Raw genomic sequence first — 17,921 nt, 5'->3', positions numbered from 1 at the left:
CTAATTAGTGTTTATTTATATTTTTAAACAAGCCTTCCACTTGTCATATGTTCACATAAATCTTTTCCTTTTCCACTAGGGGCTATTGGAGCACAAGCCGAAATCCTTGGTTTACTCGTCACAAGCCTAGTCTGAGTGCCGGTCTGGTGGAGGTTTCTTCTCCACTCCTTGCTGTGTTTCATGCTGAGGGCTTTCAGCCAACGGGGAGAAGAAGAGACTCCCTTCCCAAGACAGAGAAGCACAGAAGTTCGTTCCCTTTTGAAGCTGGTTACTGTGCTGCCATGAGATCTTTGCAAACTCTCTCCCTGCTCCACCAGCAATGGTCTGCAGATAATACTTTGCACCGATCTAGCACTTTTCATCTGAAGACTCAAAGAGCTTTATGAAAAGTGGGCATTGTAATCCCCATTTTACAAAGGAGAACACTTTGCCCAGAGGGGCGAGGTTATTTGCCCAACATCACTCAGGGAACCAGTTGCATGCTCAGAAATCAGATCAAGATCTCCTGACTCGCAGTCCCCTGCTTTAAATACTGCACTAAGATGCCTGTCTTCACAGCAACCACTGCAGGAACCCTCTAAAATACTTAGGGGATCCCAAGTTGGTACAAAGTGGCATCCTGTCATCAGGAAATTTGTTACTTCAGTGCTCTGCTATCCCAGATAGCATAGATTTTGGGGACAGAACTTCCAGAAACTACATCCCAACTTCTAGCTCTCCTAACCTTAATTCCCACCCCCCAAGCCAGTGTACTCTCCAGACTGGGCAAGGGCATCAGAACATAGGGTTGTTGGTTAGAAGGGCTGATAGGCAGTAAAATATCCCACTGAAGTGATGGTCTCCAAGATCTTCCCCCCTTCCCGAGTAATGTAGCACTGGAATGTTTCCAGATCTCCCCAGACCCCTTCTCTCTCCTGAACTGTGTAGCACAGGAGTCTTTTGGGAAGGCTCAACAAATGAGCATTGCAGGGGTATTAATACAAGGGAAGACAGAAATGACTCACCAGTGGAGCCCGTCCAACATTGCACAGGTAGTAGAGGAGGCCTTTGGTGTGGTAAATGGTTGGATGGAGCTGGCAGCTGGGAGCCAGCCACTGTCTATTCAGGTCATCCCCACTCAAGGAGCACCGGTGGCTGGAATCACAGAACAAAACACACCCCAATTAAACTAACAAAACAACTCCGTGGTTTCAAAATGTCTGCTGTTTCTGGATAGTCCCTGTACTAGGACAGGCTTGGCTTGTGAGACTAATTCATAGATATATATCTAGGTTTCAGAGATGGGCCTGAATGAATTAAAACTCCACAGAAGCTTATTTTAGAGGGTTCTGCAAAGTATTAATTATCAATTTCCTTTCCCTGCAGGGCCTGCTCAGTTAGATTCTAGGTAACCAATGCAGTTTTGATTTACACGCGCACTCTCATTAAACAGGACTAAGACTCTTATTTTAAACTCTCTAAAACATTGCTAAAGTCTGATGTCACATATAGAATCCATCATGGTCTCTGGAGGTATAAAGGGTGGGTTTTCCAAAACCAACATGGGGCATAGGAATGCCCAATCATCAGTCATTATTATTTGAACTGGAAAATCAGTCAGGCCCTGTTGAAAATCTATAGGCACCTGCATGAGATGAGCAGAATATCTCATGCATGGTTTCTCCAGTCATGAGAAATGCAACCATCTCAAACACATATCAAGAACCAATAAGATCTTTATGCTATACAGCACTGTTATAAAAAACAATTGGCTTTAGTGGGAATTTGATGTCACTGTAAGGGCTGAGTAAAACCTAAGTAAGGACTTTGGGTTTAGACTAAAGAGACTTTTACCTTACCTCAGTCGAACTCTCTTCTCTGGTTCTGTTTCACTGGCTAATATACTGTGCTAGATATTTGATTGCATGGAGGGGAATTTGCATATTTTAGGGCAATTATGCATATCTGAGTGATCTCCTTTATAGTGACTTTGTTTAAGTTCCAAGCAACCTCACTCTACGCAAAGGCTTCATTCTAACTGGGATTGCAATTCGCAAATTGTGATGCATTGATAAAGTTTAGGCCCTCCATTAGACCTGCATTCATGATAAGATCTACCACATTCAAATCAACCACATCTACTGTAGAAGACTTACTGTTAGCTTAGTAAACTAGAGCTGGAGTGTGCTCGAAGGTATATATTCTAAACATCACATGGAATTTCAGCCACACAACTCTGTCTGACTTTCACAGGAGATACCATGTTCCACCATTTCTCCCACTACACTGAATGTTCCAGCCCTCTAACAACACAGTATGTAGAAACACACTACCATCATGTGTGTATGAATGAGATTTCATAATCCACAGGCAAGACTTTACACTGTTAAAGTTCACCGGTTAGGTTGCGTTGCACACACCTTCAGTGCTTGATGGAAAATGTTTGGAGGGAAGAGGCTCCAAAGTCTGTTCAGAGCCTGTGGAGAGGAGCAGAAGCAATGGAAGTCTGACAGCAGGAAGAGGGTATAGAAATAGTAGAATCCACAGAGAATGTTATATTTATACACACACACAATGTAGAAAAACAAGGCTCTGATGCCACCTTGGGGTTTCTGGTGACATCACAACATCCATTCCAGTTTTCCTGCTGTTGTCACCTAAATTCCCCTTTCCCTTGAATTCACAGTTCCCTTGCTACTCATTCTGCAATTTGCAAAACATTTGCAATAGCTAACACCCTGGAAGCCAGAATTTGCTGGTGTGATAACTGCTGCTGAAAAACTTCTAGCTCAAAACTTGGCAATCTACTGTAATGTTTATTTGTGGCCTTTCACATAAAGTTAACCCAAGCCTCACCTTTCCTCATTTTCTCTACAGTGGCAGTTCTGCTAAGAGGAACAACCATACTTTCCCCCTAGAGGCTTAATGCATTGCTAGCAGGTTACCTCTGAAGAGTGATATCACCATGCAAAAGTCACCGGTTGCACGGCATGGCACTCACTCAATTTGCAGGTGACTGTGGAAAAATAAGATCCAGATTCTTCCTTGAGTGGCATGTCCTGTCCATGGGAGGACATGCCACTCAGTTCTACTTAAGTCAATGAGTAGAACTGATAAAAAAAAATAGAATTTCCATCCCATAGGAAACAGCAATATTTTGGACATTTATTTTTATTCCGAATCCACATGAAAATCTAAATATTAATATTTTTCACAGAATGCCAAAAGAAATTGAATTTCGAAATACTGAAATATATTGTTTCAAATTTTTCAGTCTAAACAAAATGTTTCAAAGTTCCCAAAGAGAAACCTTTCATTTCAGGTTGGGTCAACAATAATCTGTGTTTGCCTGAGCTCCCATAGTCTCTTCCTCTAGCTGAGCCACCATGGTGCATGAAGGGAATCCCATGAACATAGTGCATCATGGGAGATAAAGTCCAACAAGCAGAGCCCAGCTCATAAGGAACAAGTGGATCATGATACAATTGAACTACTACTCCCAGGAGGGAAAGAAGCTGCTCAAGCAGTTGCAGAGATTAATGTCAAACCACCTCTACACTAATATTTTGTTTCAATTTTTCTGTCAGAAAACATTCTGCAAAATTGACATTTTTCTTACAGAAAATTTCAGTTGAATGGAAATAACATTTTCTATTGAAAGAAAAAAACATTTCTATGAAAAACTCCCAATCACTTCTATCAGTGGGAGCGGCTCGCCAAATCCAAGGAGAGAATGTAACAAAACCACAGAATTTAGTAGCTTTTGCCATGGAATCTGATCCCACTGTGACTCAGAGTACACAGGGCCTTGTTTGTAATATATTGCTTAAGCTGTTTGATTGTGTGGAGCAGACTTTGTATATTTCAGTTCAAATATACAGCTCCGAGCTAACCCTCCTGCAGTGAATTCCTTTTAGTTCAGAATATCCTTACATCCTTGCGAAGGTTTCACTCTCACCAAGATTGCAACTCACAAATTGTGTTGCATTGATACAAGTCAGGGCTTTTCTTAGATCTGAGTTCAAGATTATCTGAGCTCAGCAAATTTACAACCCACCTGGTGAATCCAGAAGCCCTTGTTCAGTACAATTGTTCTCAGTGGATAGCATGTGCCTCCACGGTAGTTAGTTACAAAGTGATAGTTATGCCATGAGTGTGTAAAACAACACATTGCCAACCAATAAAGGCCTGTGCATGGGGACAGGAGTGGGACAGTGGAATTCAGTCTCCTCTTTTCAATCATTACTATCTTTTCTCTTTTAAACCATCTTTAAATATTAGCACTATTGCCTGTCAGTCCATAGTAACTGCCTTTGGGTTGCTGCAAAGCTTTAATTAAATTATGACACGTTGATTCTTTTTTTCCATTAAAGCATGTTTACTTCAGTGACTGCTTCATGCCATCCCTCTTCCCTATTTTCTTCCTTTCTTCTCTCCCTCTCCTACTACCAATGACATTTGTCCCTTATGCTCGGCAGCCAAGGGTGAAGGTAAAATATTAAGCTGATCTCAAGTACTGATAACAAATAAAAGGAGTGGGAAGTCAAGACTGGCTTTTGTGTGTTTGCCAGGATTCAATGAAATCCGCTTCTCAGATCAAAGGCATTCGTTACCTTGCATCTCCAAGCTACTAGATTTGCTGTAAATGCTTTGTGTCTTCTTCCCTTAGCAAGAGTCCTTGCCACCTTGGCTAGGACAAGCTGGAACTTAACAGAAACAATGAAAGCATTTGCCGCTGAAAGATTTCCAACATGAGAAAAAAAAAAAGTCTGTTCTCTGTGTCTTTGTACAGGTTAGCTGTAATTCAGCTATTTGTTAGTTTCAATCAGATGTGTTATCCATACATTAAATCCTTGGTAAACACACTTTTGTTCTTCACAAACCTGATGCTATGCGATGCATTGGCTTTAGATCCATGTTCTTTTAGCTCTTCTATGTTTAAACACTGGGCAATCTCTATGGTCTAGAGCAGTGCTTCTCAGCCTGCACTGCTTCCTGCAGCCCCCACTGGCCTGGAGTGGCAAACAGCGGCCAGTGGGAGCCGTGATCAGCCAAACCCGCGGACGGGGCAGGTAAACAAACCAGCCCGGACCACCAGGGGCTTTCCCCAAACAAGTGGCGGACCAGCTTTGAGAAGCACTGGTCTAGAGAGAGCCATTGAATAAGGGGCAGTGCGTAGCTGCCAGAAGGCGCTGTGGGAAAGAAGACAATCTCAGAGGCACCATTTCTCCTTTCCTCCCCCTTGTGATAATTGTGTCCTCATGCCATTGATGAAGGAAAAAAACCACTCCTCACCCTCCCCAATGGGCAATGGGGCTGTAAGAGGAGTAGGGGTATCTATGTGACTCATGAGAAAGCACAGGTGAAAATTTATACAACAGAGGCTATGGAGGCATTTGAAGACAAGAGATCCTCTGGTTCCTACTATGAAGGTGTCTGTGAATGGATATAAGGCATAATGCAAAGGTGTTTGCGCAATGACACATAACATGAGAAAGCTTCCAGTAGCCACAACTTCCTACGAAGACAATCATGGCTGCTCTCTCAGATATGCTTTGCCTCGACATAGTGCTGAGTTAGCTCTTGTTTCCTTGATAAATAAGAAAAGGGCAGGTGCCATGGGAAAAGGTGGATCTGAACAAGTTCATTCTCCATCCTCACAACACACCAATCATAGGGTCTGTTCTTGGGCAGCGATTCCAGATTTTGTTCTTTAGGCATCCCAGAAATGTTCAAGCAGATGAGCAGCCAGAAAAATGAAACCAGGGAATAGGAAGTGACATGGCCACAGGTGCAAAACCTACTCATGCTGACCTCAAGAGCAGCAAGTTTTGAGGAATGAGGTCCTACCTGGGGGCCATAAAGACCCTACCTTCTTGGTAATACGTTTAGAAATCAACATGGCCCTACCATGGCTACCTACCTACGTATGCTGATGGGCAATCACAGAAATTAAAGTATGATCAAACCTTCTTCTACACACCCCATATGCAGAGGTACTTAATGTCTACTGTACTGGTTTAAACCATCTTTCTCTTTGAGAAAGCCATTAAGCACCTTGGCTTCTAACTGCAGTGCATTCTGGCTGGATGGGGAGATTCACTTAATGATTACCTGTTCTGTTCATTCCCTCTGGGGGACCTGGCATTGGCCACTGTCGGAAGACAGGACACTGGGCTAGATGGACCTTTGGTCTGACCCAGTATGGCCATTATTATGTTCTTATGAAAGACAGAGAGATACACAGGCTCCACTCCAAAACTCACTGAAGTCCTTCCACTGACACTAATAGGCCTTTGGATCAGGCCTATTGATAGAAAGGGAGAGACAGAGAAAGAAATGGAGAAGGAGAGAGGTAAAGAGAAAGGAAGAGAGGAAAAGAAAAAAAATACAGAGAGAGTGCGATATAAATAGAGACACGAAGGAAAGAGACACATGGGGATAAACAAAAAGTGAAAGAGATTAAATGGGTGAGAGAAGAAGAAATGGAGAGGGAGAGAGAAACAAGTCACTTTTTAAAGAGAAAATGTTGCTGCGATTTCAAGATAAAATGACTCAAAATCTCCTGTCCATTACAGATAACTGGAAAGACAGGGCCCAGTATATCGAGTGAATGATGTCAGGACCGATAATAACAACACCTGGGGCACAGTGAGCTATAAAATCTAAAGGGATACATTGTGTTTGATATTTAGAAAGCAGCAACACCATTCATTGCACATCCTAATAACAGAAGGCAGTGCTGATACAGGGTAAGAATCTCTATAAAGGGAAGTAGATGCACATAAAAAGCAGAATGCCTTTGAGCAGCATGGGACAGCCTCAACCAGGCACAGCATCTTGGGCTTTATAAATAACTACTGCCAAGAAGGAAGAACAAAAACAGAACCTGCATTATGGTGGTTTGGTGTTGTTGCTGTGAATGGTCAGAACAGGGAAAATAGGAATCCATAATTTTGTTTGACAGATTTCCATGTTGTGTTTCCAGTGAGACAGATCCCAAGAAATCGGAGGAAAGGGGCATCTCCAGTAAGACTGTTGCTCATGATCTTGAGGAATACGTTAGAAGGACATGGATTTTCTTTCGCTCTAATTCCCAGTCCTCCCTTTAAGTCTCCACACGAGGAAGAGCCCAACTGTCTTCAACATTTGTGCATCCGCATTGTGATGCTCGTCACTGCAACGATGCTGTGTCGTGGTGGTGCAATGAGATGTCACTTAGCAGAATGCAACAGCCCCAATTAACTTCAGGGCTCTTTCATTATCCTGCAAGACTGGAAGTGGGACTGGGCTGAGGAAACCAGGACGAATCCTCATATTTCAGGATTGGCACACCCTTCTAGTCTCTAGGATTATGTCTACACGGCAATTAAAAAACAGAGGCTGGCCCTCACCAGCTGACTCAGGCTCACGGGGGTCCAGCTGTGGGGCTGTTTAATTGCAGTGTAAACATCCTGGCTCAGGCTGCAACCCCTGGCTCAAGGACCCTGCAAAGCAGGAGGGTCCCAGAGCTTGGGCTGCAGCTCGAGCTGGAATGTCTACACTGCAATTAAACAGCCCTGCAGCCCAAGCCCCCTGAGTCTGAGTCATCTGGTGTGGGCCATCCACAGGTGTCCAATTGCAGTGTAGACAGACCCTCAGAGGGCTGTTGTATGTGCATCTGAGCACTCACATAGAGCAGGGGAGGTGATTAATTATACAATTCACCTTGATCTCTGTGCCTTTAATTCACAGAATAGCGAGGAAAAAAATGAATGTTTATATTGAAAGTAATTTATTGCTGTCATGGGTCTACCCTCACTTAAAACTGGGGGGTTTCAAGGTGAGGACCCGCATGCCACCATGTCAAAGGTCTCACCCCCACTTGGAACTGTTGGGCTCCAATGTGGGGACCTGACTTGGTTTCCCTCTAAACTAAAATCCTAGTTTAGATCTAGTAAGCTGCCACCACTCAATTAGGAAATGTGAATTGAGACACAGTCCTTCCCCAAAATCCTAGGGAATTCCAAGAGCCCCAAATCCATGGAGTTCTTACACCCAGGAGAAATAAACCATTCCCCCCTGCTTCCTCCCCCCTCCCTTTTCCTAGGAGAGAGAGATACCTTGATTCAAACTCCTTGAATCAAACCCAGGAGAACTGTCTCTTCCCCCCTCCCCTTCCCCTGAATTTCCACAGAAGAAGGAATTAACCAAGTCCAAAGAAAAGAAAAGAATTTATTAAGAGAACAAAAAGAAAATACAGAATCTCTATGAGCCCAAGCTGGACACTCATAGGGTATAACCTTATCAATCTCTGGAGAGAATCCCCTCTCCCCCTTTCTTTCTCAGTGAAAGCAAAGTAACAGCAAACAGGAATAAAGCATTTCCTTTAGCAAACACACAATTGCAAATATAGAAATCAAATCATAAGACTAATTCGCCTTTCTAATTAATACTCACTATTAATTAGTAGAAACTACTCCAGGAGAACTTGGAGACATGACTGGTCTCGTTTAGATTCAAAAGAGTTCTCACAAAGAACACAGACAAAGGCTTCCCTCCACAGAGATTTGAAATTATCTCATCTCTGATTGGTCCTTTGGTCAGGTGGTCACCAGGTACTACATGTTAACCCTTTCCAGGGAAAAGAGACCTTAACCCTGATCTGTTTATTTATGACAAGTGCAGAACTATATTAAATGACGCGCAGCAGAGTATGTGGTTATCAGGTATTTGGGTGTGTTTTGGTAGGTCCAGAATGGGGTGACAACTGATTGGATGTGCTTTGAGGTTCCTGTGTCCCATGAATGTGAGGGGGGAACCTTTCTGTTCAAAGACTTGACAGCTTGACCGGGGAGTTCCTGCTGTGCTCTGGGCCATCACTGTATAATACTGCATTATTTCTTTCCATAGGGGAAACCATCCTTCCAGCCAAGTAGGTGGGCTGATTACAGCTCCTTATGGAACCCATCAGTGCTGCACTTGGGCTAGTGAGGGGGCTTCACTGGAGTGAGCCATTGGGTGACCCCCCTCCGGCTAGTCCAAGGAGTACAGAAGGTGATGCTCTCAGTTTGCCAAGAGATATCAATGTGCATTAGGTTGTATGAAATGAAACACAGATGAAAAGCCTCAGGGCATGAATGGAGACACCGCTGAATGAATCCCTTCCATTCATCATTATTGCAGCTAGCAATTCACCAGTAACCATTCACTTTCCTTCCAACTCAAAGAAACGTGAGTAATAAAATGTCCATACATCATCATGGCAAAAAGAAGCCAGTTGGCTAGTCATTTCAGCACTGCTAAAGCAGCAGGGAAATGCACTGCAGAGACAGACAGAGGTGTGTTGTGGGGTGTCACAGCAGATAATAGAGAGGCAGCTAACAATGATGCTACAAGGATGACTCATTTCTCACTCAGGACAAACAACTCTGAGTGTGGGCTCAGAGTACTGCCTGGAAACATAGCTGGCAAAATAGACATTGTGCTCAAAAGACATAAGAAGTGGAATACGGGAGTCACCATACTGCAACAAGTCCAGAGTTCTGTTTCTTACAGTGACCAATGAAAGATATTTCAGGGAAGGGCAAAACCCCTCTTTCTCACACCCTACAATACAGCTGATAGACCTATGCAGGTGGAAAGAGGACCTGTTCCTGACTTTGTCTGATCTTCAGTTGTACCACGAAGCTCCAGGACTGACAGCCCTTCTCATTGTTATCCTAGCTTGAGAAAGTGCCCAGGTTATTCTGGGGGCAAGCTGGACCTTCAGAGTAGGCCTCCCATCACATCTTCAGCTTGCATTGGCTTTAATAGGGCTAGCATGGCAACACACAGTGCAGGGTAACTTTTGGCACACGGCCCGTCAGGGAACTCCGCTGGCGGGCCGGGACGGTTTGTTTACCTGCAGCGTCTGCAGATTTGGCCAATTGCAGCTCCCACTGTTCACCACTCGAGGCCATTGGGGGCTGCGGGAAGGGCGGCCAGCACATCCCTTGGCCCGTGCCACTTCCCACCACCCCCATTGGCCTGGGACAGGGAACCGCGGCCAGTGGGAGCTGCGATCTGCCGAACCTGCGGACGCTGCAGGTAAACAAACCATCCCGGCCCACCAGGGCTTACCCTGATGGGCCATGTGCCAAAGGTTGCCGATCCCTGACATGATGCGATGTCCAATTAGTGCCAACTGAGAGGAGGAGTCAGAAAATTGGATAACCTTTACTTATGAAATACAACAGGAACCGTAGGAAGGTCAGGCATTTTCTTCTTCCTTTCTGTTTTCAGCATTACATTTTCTTGAGGAAATCAGTGAATTCCAGTGCTGAAAAAGGTGGCAGATTTCAGCACTCCTAGTTTAGGCAGCCACTGTACCAGATGCCCACACACAGCTAAACAAACACACCTCCAACCTGGCCCTCAGCACCCTTTTCTATGTTATGGCTTAGATCCTTCACAGTTCTAACCAATGTACTTAAGTCCTTACCTGCGGGATTCCCTGTTATTCTAAACTGCAGCTCTCCCTATAAGTGCACTAATGTATCTCAATCCTCACTTGCAGTTACCCTGTTATTCCACTCCTGGGAGCACCACCTACAGCTCTGCAATGTCCCTTAAACCGACTTGCAGCATACCCTACTGTCAGGCCTGCTTTTATAATGATCAACAATCATACTCACTTTCATAGTTGTTTAGGGACTAGGACTAACACTAAGGAAATAGGTGATGAAACCAAAGGCTGGAAAGTGAATGTAACTTCTCAATACTCCTCAGTATTCTCTAGTTCCTCTGCCGGCAACCATCAATAGTCTAAGAGGAAACCCCAGTTTATCTTAGTTGCAATGGACAGCTAAGGGATTCACACAGAGTGCAGAGTTTCTGTTGCTTCTAGGCTGGTTATGAGACTGACCTCCTGTTCCATGCTGGTGTACTGCTAGGCCTTTAGGATGAAGATTTTCTGTGCTCCCTTCTCATCGGTATTACATGACACGTGAACAAATCTGTACTTATCTTCCTGAATGGCAATTGTGCCATCTGGCTGCCAACCGTTTAATGATGCCATTGAAGGTCTCCTTCCCAGTTGGGGTGGCAGCAGCAGCACGATTTTACCCTTTCGGCACACACTAATGAATTCACGATGCATAATGCTTCCTCTTGGGCAAATGCTTTTCTAAAGCAGCACTCTGCCAGCTTCCACTTGCCTCCTTACAACTAAGCACTGCCACTAATTAGCTTAATGAGCCTTCAGTGTTTCATCTTCTACATCTGACTGATTTTGTCACAATGGACAATCCTTTCTTCTTAAGATAAATGATACAGAATCTGTGCTCCTTCAGCTTGGTACATGTAACAGTGTCAATGTCCTTGTTCAGCTCCTTCTATTATGACCCCTCCTTTGGACTTGATGGACACATTTTATTAAGTCAGATTTTGTTACAAACCAGTTAGGGACACAGAATGAGATCTGCTTCTCCCCCAGCTAATATTAGCAAGGTCATAATCAAATGAGGCAACAGTACGGATGATTTGATTGGCTAAAAAGGCGAGTTGACAGTATTAATACAGACTAGTAATGTTACATCATAGTCCCACGCAAATGTCACAAGATTTGTCCATCAAACTCACATTTATTTCACTGAATGATGGACAACAGCCTTGAGCATTAAACACTGTGGGGCTGATTCATGCATTGGGCTCAACACCTTGGGCAAAGAATTTGCAAATCATTACCGAATCCAAGTGGTAAGGTGTTACATCCGCTGAGCACTCACTGTCCAGGGGTGAAAATGAGAATACAAGGTGTAGGGTAATGGTGAAACAAGCTCCATACATGCATCTCTTGTACTTCCCATGCAGCTGAACTGCTACACAAAACCCACCACTGATAATAACTGGACATTGCACTTCTCTACTGCCTCTCCTCTCAGGGTCGCAAAGTGCTTATTGTATCATGACTGAAAAAGCCTTACAACAAAGTGTTTGATGAAAACTGCTTTTTGACAGAAAACTAGATTTGCGAGAAAACTTTTTTTTCATAAAAAGTGTCTGCTTTCTGCAGAAATTTCTGACTTTTTACTGAGAAACAGTTAAACACCTGTAACCAAAATAATTTTTTATTTTTGGCCAACCCCTTCAATGCCCCACCCCCAAAAATTTCAGTTGAAAAACAAACACAAAACAATTGATTTGGAAATGCTGCCATGATACATCATGGGAGTTGTAGGTAAGGTGCTTCATGCTCCAATTTTCTCTGAACTGAGTTCCTGACTGGGTTACATCTCCCATGATACATCACACAGTCAGAGACTCCTATGATCATGGCTCAGCAGGAGAGGAGATAGGGGTGCACCATCACAGATGTAGCCTGGTTCGGGAGCCCAGCCCACAGAGGAGAATGCGGGGCATGAGGCATCTGAACTACAACTCCCATGAGGCATTATGGTGGCATTTCTGAATAGAAATGTTTGGGTTTAAACCAAATGTTTTCAGCTGAAAGTTTTCAGTTCTTACCCATTGCTGTTGAACCAAGGACAGGTTCTGACTGGTGTTGACACATGTATATGTTGAGATATTCTGGCCCTGTGGTTTAGTGGTAGCACATCTTTAGAGGTCTGAGATTGAGCTTTGTGGTTCCCAGTAGCTGCTGAGAGAGCTTTGTTTCCTTTCCAGTGACCTGTGAAATGCCCCAAGGAGGATTAATGATCAGGTACTCCAGAGGGAGTCATGCCTCTGGGGCTTCTTGGCTGGTTTGAAATTTTTGGTCGAGTGAAACGAGATCTCAGCAGAGCTGTCATCAAATCCTTTTTTTTTTTTACATGGACTTTAGAGTGTAGCCCTTTTCCTTTGATCTCCTTTATACCTTTGCTTGTTCACCTTTGATGGACTGTTTTGCTCTTCTTTGTTATTTAGTGTGGACTAGGAATTAAATTAGGGGTCTAGGACTCACAGTTCTTAGGATTTATCTACATGCAGAACTTAAACTGATTTAACCAACAGGTTTTAAAATCAACTCAGTTAAATTGGTACAACCCTATGTATGGACAAATTAGCTTAAGCCTGTTAGGAATCATGTAAAGGTAAATGGATATAAACCAGCTATAAATCAGTTTAAGAGTATCCACATAGGAGTTTGCACAGGTTTAAGTAAATCTGTTTAAAAACACAATCCGGGTGGAACCTGTACAACTCTGTGCTCCCTGGTCTTAGGTTCTGTTCCTGGTTTTATGACTGACTGACTTTTGAACCCTGTGTGTGTCATTTGATCTCTCACTACAGCCATCTGTAAAACTGGGTTTTGCTTGCCTGTCTTCCATGGGGGTTAGAGAGACAAGTTGGGTGAAGTAATATCTTTTACTGGACCAATTTCTCTTGGTAAGAGAGACAAGCTTTCGAGCTCAAGAGGAAGAGCTTTGTGTGGCTTGAAAGCTTGTCTCTCTCACCAACAGTAGTTGGTCCAATAAAAGATATTACCTCACCCACCTTGTCTCTCTAATATCCTGGGACCAACACGGCTACAGCTACACTACATATTCCATGAGGGTTATAAGTAGATCTGGTTGGAACATGTTTTTGGGGTTTTTTCATGGAAAATTTTAACTTTTCAGTGAAAAACTGAAAACTTTCAGCTGAAAACATTTGGTTTAAACCCAAACATTTCTATTCAGAAATGCCACCATAATGCCTCATGGGAGTTGTAGTTCGGATGCCTCATGCCCCCATTCTCCTCTGTGGGCTGGGCTCCCGAACCAGGCTACATCTGTGATGGTGCACCCCAATCTCCTCTCCTGCTGAGCCATGATCATAGGAGTCTCTGACTGTGTGATGTATCATGGGAGATGTAACCCAGTCAGGAACTCAGTTCAGAGAAAATTGGAGCATGAAGCACCTTACCTACAACTCCCATGATGTACTATGGCAGCATTTCTCAATAGGTGCCCCAAGGGTTTGCACTGCAATCTGACTGAAAGTGTCAGTGGGTTACGAGAGATGCCATCCCACAACAGAGCAGGGCAGTGAACTGGGACTGAAAACAGTAAACAGAGCAGAGAGAGACCAGGAAGGAGGAGGAGACAGAAGTGGGAGAAGCTAAAGTCACCACTTGTCAACTGGGTAAGCCCAGTCATGCACTGTGATAACTTTATCAGTAGTATCACCCCAAGTCATCAAATTCATCCCCTTCTCAAAACTTTTGCTGGCAACTACTCTGGATTAGGTAGCAGAATAGAAATGACCTAACAGAGGGAGAGCCAACCTTTGTCCAGCCCAGGGGTATATTGTCAACTTGCAGGCCAGATGCTGCTCTGGAACATGGGATGCTGGGACGAGAAAGTTACTCACCTTGTGCAGTAACATAAGTTCTTCAAGATGTGTATTCCTGTGGGTGCTCCACTTCAGGTGTTCGTGCACCCCTGCGCTCATACTCAGAGACTTTTGGTAGCAGTGCCCGGTTGGGTCACATATGCATGGTCCCCATCTCATGCAGCTTCAGGCAGTTAACTGATGCTGTGCGACCAACGCCCCCTCTGTTCCTTCTCTACTGCAGAGACTGAGTAAGAAACTCCAAAGTAGAGGGGAGGAGGGAGAGTAGTGGAGCACCCACATGGACACACATCTCGAAGAACCTACATTACTGCACAAGGTAAGTAACTTTCTCTTCTTACTTGAGTGCTGTCCCTGTGGATGCTCCACTTTAGGTGACTTCAGAGCAGTGCCCTCAGGTGGAAGGAGGGAGCTTCGGAGTTGAAGTCATGACAGATGACAGTACAGAGAGTCCGAACAAGGTATCAGATGTTGCCTGTTGCTCTAATGCATCATGCTGTGTAAAGGTATGGGCTGAGGCCAGGTAGCAGCTCCACAAATGTCCATGATTGGTACATTGTTCAGGAAAGCAGTGGAGGCTGATGGGGCTCTGGTGGAATGCATGTGAATCCTCTTGGGGGGGTTGGCCGTCACACTGATGAGAACATAGTTTCAGGCAATCAGAGATCCACTTGGAGAATCCTTGTTTAGATATGGCACTCCCTTTGGAACAGTCTGGGTGATTTACAAAATGGCCTTGTTCTGTCTATGTAAAAGGCCAATGCCCTCCGTACATCAAGAGTATGAAGCGCAAACTGCATTCTATATGTGTGAGGTTTGGGGTAGAATGTTGGTAGGTAAATGGGTTGGTTAAGGTGGAAAACTGAGACAACTTTCACTAAAAACTTGAGGTGTGGTCTTTAAAAAAGGCTGTGTATGGAGGATCTGCCAGGAGGGTCCCCAGCTCTCCTACACGTCTGGCAGATGTAATTGCCATGAGGAATGCCACTTTCACGGAAAGCTGTAGTAATGAGCATGTCACCATGGGTTCAAATGGGGAATGGGTGAGGGCCCGAAGGACCAGGCTGAGGTCCCATGGTGTAGTAGACTCACATAGTTCTGGGTAAATGTTGTTGAGTCCTTTGAGGAAACATTGGTTAGCAGGTGAGCAAAGATAGAATGTTGATTCACCTTGGAGTGAAAGGCTGTGATGGCGGATATGTGAACTTTTATTGAACTCATGGAGAGGCCTGACCTTTTAAGCTCTAATAGGTCATCTAATATTGAGGGCAATGAGGTATCAATGCCCATAAGTCAAATCAGATGCCTTCTCAAATCAGGAATAGCAGTGGTTTGATTCTGTTATATTTTTGCTGGTCAGTTATCCAGCTTAGTACTGGAGTGAAAAAAGGGTCTCCGTTCTTCCCAATGAGATGTATGTGGGGCTGTGATGTGATTTATAGCAGAATTAGCCACTGGCTGACATATGGGAAGACACAGTACACTACCCCTGTAAGTAAATTATAGCTCTGACAAGGCAGCATTAACTGAAATATGCTGAGTGGTAGCCTACAAAATAAAATGAAACAATGAAGTGCATCATTTGCCCACTCTCTTCCTCTGCAAGGGAGGCAGGGAGACTGCATAAAGAAAGCAGAAGAACCAAGTTTTGCTCCAGGCTGGGAATGGGGTTTTCCATCCGCCATTATGTGAAATCAATATTATAATGGTGGTTAGCTTAGTGCTAATATCTATAGTGTCACTGGAAATTCTCGTTCCCAGACTGGTGTGTGCTTTACTGAAGCAAATCCCATTTGCTAACCTCACATAGCATACACAGGCTCTTTGAGTGGCAAATACTCTCTCACTACAGAGAAATAATACTTTCCTGCAGTTTACTGGGTAAAACCAGGCTAGTAATTCTACATAGCAATCCTGGTTTGTTAATATTGCTCCGGTCCAGCAGGGGATTTCCACCTCTGCAGGGTGAATTCCACTGAATAACCATGAGTTCCAGAAAAAACATGTTTTTCTTTTCTTTTTTTCCAACAGACTTTCTTTTGTGGGAGAAAAGCAATATCAAAGAATCAGGCCTGTGTGTAACAGAGCCTATGAACCAGAAAACAGAAACGGCTATGGGGCAATTCTGTTCTATGTGACATCAACAGATGTTACAGATGCATAATGGAAAGCAAATTTGAGATGTATGTATTTTCCATTCAGTTCAATACTTTTTTCTATGTGAACCCCTTGCTAGTACTGGATAACTTCTATGGAGACAGTGTTATTCCAGTTGCTAACAAATAGGATACTAATATTACATACATAAACCCCATCATCACTCCTTGATGGACAACTGTAGCCGAGAGGTTAAGGACTGAGTGGGCCAAGGAGACTACACTTCCCTCACAACCCTGGGTGCAGAGCCCCATGTCTGAGGAGAGCCATGCTAGCTGTCATAGATTCATGTCTGTACATGTGATGCTACCACACTGCCAGGGCTGTGCCCATCATATGGATAACTGGAGGACCTCAGTTTCCAGGGCTGTCAATGGGGAACCTCTCACCAGTACATTCATTTCAAACGATACTTAATTAATTAAAACAACTGTTAAACCCTCACCACAGAAGTAAAGAGACAGCAGTTCTACATTCTGTAACTTCAAGCAAATTGAACTAATAGACCATCCACTCGCATGGCCCAAAGCTTTCAGTGTGTTGTCAGAGCTGAGACACCAGGAGTTGGCTGGGAGCTGCTGGAAGGGCATTCAGGAGATTGATCTGCAAGTGAGTAGAACCAACAGCTGGGGATAAACCAAAAAGTTTGGGTAATGCTTGAGGTAGGGATAGGCAACCTATGGCACGTGTGCCGAAGGTGGCACGCGAGCTGATTTTCAGTGGCTCTGCATTTTAATTTAATTTTAAATGAAGCTTCTTAAACATTTAAAACATTTACTTTACATACAACAATAGTTTAGTTATATATTATAGACTTATAGAAAGAGATCTTCTAAAACGTTAAAATGCATTACTGGCACGCAAAACCTGAAATTAGAGTGACTACATGAAGACTCGGCCCACCACTTCTGAAAGGCTGCTGACCCCTGCACTAAGCTTTCTTTCCTTTGTTTGCTTCCTCCCCCCCCACACACACATGCACTGGGAGGCTCTCGACCTCGACTGAATGCTAATTCTGATACTAAAAAATGACAACAAATTGCACTTACATAACTGCTCATCCAAGCACAGCATCTCTGGGCACTTCACAATAGTAAAGTTAAACGAAGCATTCAGTACACATTTATTAAAACAAAGTATCCGCTAGAGAAACCTGATGGGTTTGTAGAGCTCTGCAAAACATTTGTAATAAATAAAATTTCATGAACAGGCAAAATCATTGCAAACCTGAAACTTGAATCCCCCAAAGGGCTCCCAGCCATAGCACAAACCTCAGCTGAGGTTTGAGAAAGCTTGTGCCAAAGTGCTGAGTGAAGCCAGGGCTGAGATTCCCAGGCCAGGAAGATATTTATGGTTCCTGATAGGAACCACTAGAAACTCAGTGGCACTGAATGGCTTATGCCGGAAACCAGGCCAAACTCGGTGATTTTGGCAGTCTTGCTTTGGATTTTGGGTTTCAAAAATTCAAAACAGAACTACGGCAATGTGAT

The 17,921-nt window shown here is 43.9% G+C and overlaps 1 protein-coding gene across 3 annotated transcripts in view; it reads right to left on the bottom strand.

Annotated features, from left to right (window-relative positions):
- The window catches only part of AGBL1 (AGBL carboxypeptidase 1), a 376,382-nt gene that overhangs the window by 175,048 nt on the left and 183,413 nt on the right, over positions 1 to 17,921 (bottom strand). For all 3 annotated transcript variants that reach the window (XM_044981250.1, XM_044981251.1, XM_044981253.1), the window contains one exon: positions 1,005 to 1,134. In XM_044981250.1, coding sequence (XP_044837185.1) covers positions 1,005 to 1,134 — 130 coding nt within the window. The remainder of the gene's footprint in view (positions 1 to 1,004; positions 1,135 to 17,921) is intronic.

Source organism: Mauremys mutica, chromosome 11 (assembly GCF_020497125.1).
Source record: "Mauremys mutica isolate MM-2020 ecotype Southern chromosome 11, ASM2049712v1, whole genome shotgun sequence".
Classification (NCBI taxonomy): domain Eukaryota; kingdom Metazoa; phylum Chordata; order Testudines; family Geoemydidae; genus Mauremys; species Mauremys mutica.
This window is presented reverse-complemented; position numbering and strand designations above follow the sequence as displayed.